Source organism: Physcomitrium patens, chromosome 5, assembly GCF_059467195.1.
Source record: "Physcomitrium patens ecotype Gransden chromosome 5, ASM5946719v1, whole genome shotgun sequence".
NCBI lineage: Eukaryota > Viridiplantae > Streptophyta > Bryopsida > Funariales > Funariaceae > Physcomitrium > Physcomitrium patens.
The window spans coordinates 390,932-394,551 of record NC_143414.1 but is presented as its reverse complement, the minus strand read 5'-3'; the positions used below and the strand labels follow the sequence as shown (position 1 = coordinate 394,551).

The following is a 3,620-nucleotide window of genomic DNA, read 5'->3' as shown; positions in this document are numbered from 1 at the left end:
CACGGCAATAGGAAGAACAGTTGATCCTCATTGAGCAAGTTACCTTGACAGAAACTCATCAATAGAGCGCAGGTTGTTCCAGATGATGGCCAGTCAGTCGGAGCGCCGACAAATTTATATGCTACCAGTGGTAGCTTCGAACACGGCTAAGAGATACCCAAGGATTCACTGTGTAAGCCCCCAATACGCTGGCCAGAATATATGGGCTCCTTAGCCCAAGCTCAGCCTATGATTAGAGGTAACCGCTGTGTTTGCCCGGCCCTGCGACGATGCTCTTAGCAACTCCGTTTGCCAATGGGCATAAATAGATGGCTGAGAAGTTATTCTAAAAATCCATGAAGCCGTATGGTGCACTTTCGAATTTTCACATTCTGATTCTTGAATCATAAAAAACATTGTCATAAATAAGGAGGATGCTAAACCAGGAATTATAGCGAGGCGATTCTTAAAAATCTAAATACCGCTTCCTCTGCTGTGCTAGGTCGTCATTAGTAAATCTGAGCATTGAGAACTGGGTATTGTAAGAAGAATCATGCCAACAGTTAAATGCGATAGCCTCTTTCATAATACCTGAGAATTGGAAGCAACTTGGGCAATTCCCAAATAAGAAAAAAACGAAAACCAGAAGATAGAACTCCTCAGAGGTACTCCTCGACGTTGCAAGATACAAGACTGTGTTTCTAACTCAAGTTTACTCACAAGAGCAACAAGTAAAGCACGCGAATGTTAGACTTGATAGTATCAGGGTTGAAAATGTAAATGGTACCACAAGTATGAAAATCACAAGATAATGACATTTCCACACGTCCCCCACGTACCGCTCTCTCTATCACAATGATTATTGGAATGGAACTACATCAATCTATCTAGACTAAGTGAAAGAGACGCCATAAAAGCCCTGAATAATATTCAAGACATTCACCGTGTACCATTCGAAGCGTAAGTCACAAATCTAGAGTGTTCAAAGCCCAAATAACGAAAGGAAGACAATCAGTTAGAAGTGCGCAGCAGATATCATAGGCAACTTTCCCGTGATAAAACCAATATAGTCATCTCAGCAACAGTTTTTCGTGCTGGAACAATTTGGAAATAACAAGAATCCCAAAAAAGATCCAGGTAAGCTACGATTTATACATGTTTGATGTGTTTGAGAAGAATCAACTGAATGAAAACCATAAGTGAAGAAGGAACTGTTAGAGCACAACGCACACGACACATGAGACTTGCATATAATATCTATCGCGCCTTGATATCAGTGCCGGCACAGAAGATACCAGGAACTGTGCTAAAGATTCCAAATATACGTGCGGAAGAATGAATCCGAAGATTTTCTACACTCGCTCGCAGTTTTGATGGCATTTCATCCTTAATTGCATTTCTGGCTTCAGTCCTGTTCATAGTTGATGCTACGATACCGAAGCAATCATATCCAGATGTACTGCATTGTTACCATTCCCCTCTTTTGTTTAAGATAAATTAACTTGATTCACGTGAAAGCGAGCAAGGATTTCTGAGAGCATCTACTCTGCACACTACGTTGATCCATGCAAAATTACAAATGCGAGTCAAGAAATCATCGTTTATATCTTTTAATCCTATTTTAAAAGACAGACACGGAACAATTCTAGACGAAATCCTGCTAAAGTGAAGGGGCAGGCAAGAACTCCAAGACTCAAGGCAAGGAATGATGTCCAAGTTCACCAATGAAGATCCTACATTTCGTGAACCACATTGTCGTGCAACGCAACACCGAAAAGACGTCAACGCGCAACTGAAAACCAGCAGTACGTCACAATCTTGCCATACCCAATCAAACCCCTCGGGAGCAGAAGGGGTCTGAACTAAGAATGCCCTAAACATCATAGCTTACACTCCACATGATGAAGTCTTACTCCCTCGTCTCCCATAATTCCACACCACCGCCGTAGCTTACAAGCTCCAAAACTAGCAGGAATAGCACATGAGAGGCACCAAATCCATTACATACAGTGCGTCGAGTAGGAACTCGGAACAAGAACAATTGGAATTGCAAGTGGACTCTAACAGAGTAAGATTACAAAAGTTGATCGACATCCGAGCCAGAAACAATAGACTATTAATATCTTGCTCAACTACATGCAATTGCGTTCGAGCTGATGCAGCGGGATGGATCGACAGCCACAAAATATTCGGGACAGTCTTGAAGTAGGACGTGACGACATTGCGTTGTGAAAGGGAAGGATGAGACCGGCTGTGGCGATTACAAGCTTGGCGTCGTCCACTTCATTCCACCGCGGCGCTTTCATCTCGCACCTGCATGATTTAATACAATTCCAATGCCAGCCAGATATTCGTGAGCGCATGGTTCCTCGAGGAATGGTACCCGGGTTTTATTGAGGCCCTGTAAACTTAGGGCCGGGTTTTGAATTTACCCCCGACCGTTTTCCCGCCAATTACTTCATTCTAAGAGAGTGGTCTTTAGGGACTTGTGAAATGGAGCGGAAGACTTGAAATTTCTGAAAATAGAATGAGGATATGTGACGGTTCTGGAGACTGGCAACTTGGATGTGAAGAGGGGGTCTTGAACCTAAAGTCTTGATGCATATGGCCTTCGCCACTTCAGTGTGTCTAAATGCGTGTTACCTTTGTCTGTTCTAGTTTCCCAAGAACTCCGTCTTGTACGCTCCTGAGGGTTTTGCTCTTCTGTGATTGATTCGCCATGTCTGGCCGCGGCAAGGGTGGTAAAGGCCTCGGAAAGGGTGGCGCCAAGCGTCACCGGAAGGTGCTGCGTGATAACATTCAGGGTATCACCAAGCCCGCTATTCGGCGTCTGGCTCGTCGTGGCGGAGTGAAGCGTATTAGTGGGCTGATTTATGAAGAGACTCGTGGCGTATTGAAGATCTTTCTGGAGAATGTCATCAGAGATGCAGTCACCTACACTGAGCATGCTAGGCGCAAGACTGTGACGGCTATGGATGTTGTGTATGCCTTGAAGAGGCAGGGGCGAACCCTTTATGGTTTTGGCGGCTAGAGCGTAAGCTGAGACTGCGCTTAGCTTTTACGGTGTTCTTAAACACCACCAATTTGTGGGATTAAGCTTCTGTATTTGATTGATATCTTTGCAGGTCTTAGTCGCTCCTGTTGGTGATTATGTTTTTGGTGCACAGCCATGGGATTTTCTCTGTTGGTGCTCTCTCTAATTATCCTTCAATCTCGTTATTTTCGTCCGATTGTGTGCACTTTGTGTCTGAAGGTGAATGTGGACAAACACACACCACCAAGGTCGCTTCGAAGTGCGATTTGTGAATTTTTTTAGTGTTCACACTTCAACCCAAGCTCTGCCTCATAGGAACTCGAAGGCTACTTTGTATTTGCGAACACACATAGCCTCTTTGTGTGCTTACATCTATACATTACTCCACTCTCTCTAGCGTGTATCGTGATTTTGTTTACCTGACCTAAATTGTGTTCAGAGGGTAAAAACTGACCATCATCTGCTCATCCCGTGGCATTGCGTTGCCATACAGATTGTGATGGTGCCAGTTGCTCTTCCGAAATATCTTTGCTTGCGTAAAATTTCCATCTGGCACAATTCTTCCTGGCCATTTGAAGCTGTTGCACCACAGGAAAACATCACGTTT

The 3,620-nt window shown here is 44.1% G+C and overlaps 1 protein-coding gene across 1 annotated transcript; it reads left to right on the top strand.

Annotated features, from left to right (window-relative positions):
- Positions 1–1,971: 1,971 nt before the first annotated feature.
- LOC112282661 (histone H4) lies at positions 1,972–3,405 on the top strand. The gene has a single exon (XM_024520576.3). It carries the CDS (start codon positions 2,699–2,701, stop codon positions 3,008–3,010), a length of 312 nt encoding a protein of 103 aa, XP_024376344.1. The 5' UTR covers positions 1,972–2,698; the 3' UTR covers positions 3,011–3,405.
- Positions 3,406–3,620: the final 215 nt, after the last annotated feature.

Excerpts from the sequence above, each read along its gene's own strand:
- LOC112282661 (XM_024520576.3), top strand. The coding sequence starts at position 2,699 with ATGTCTGGCCGCGGCAAGGGTGGTAAAGGCCTCGGAAAGGGTGGCGCC.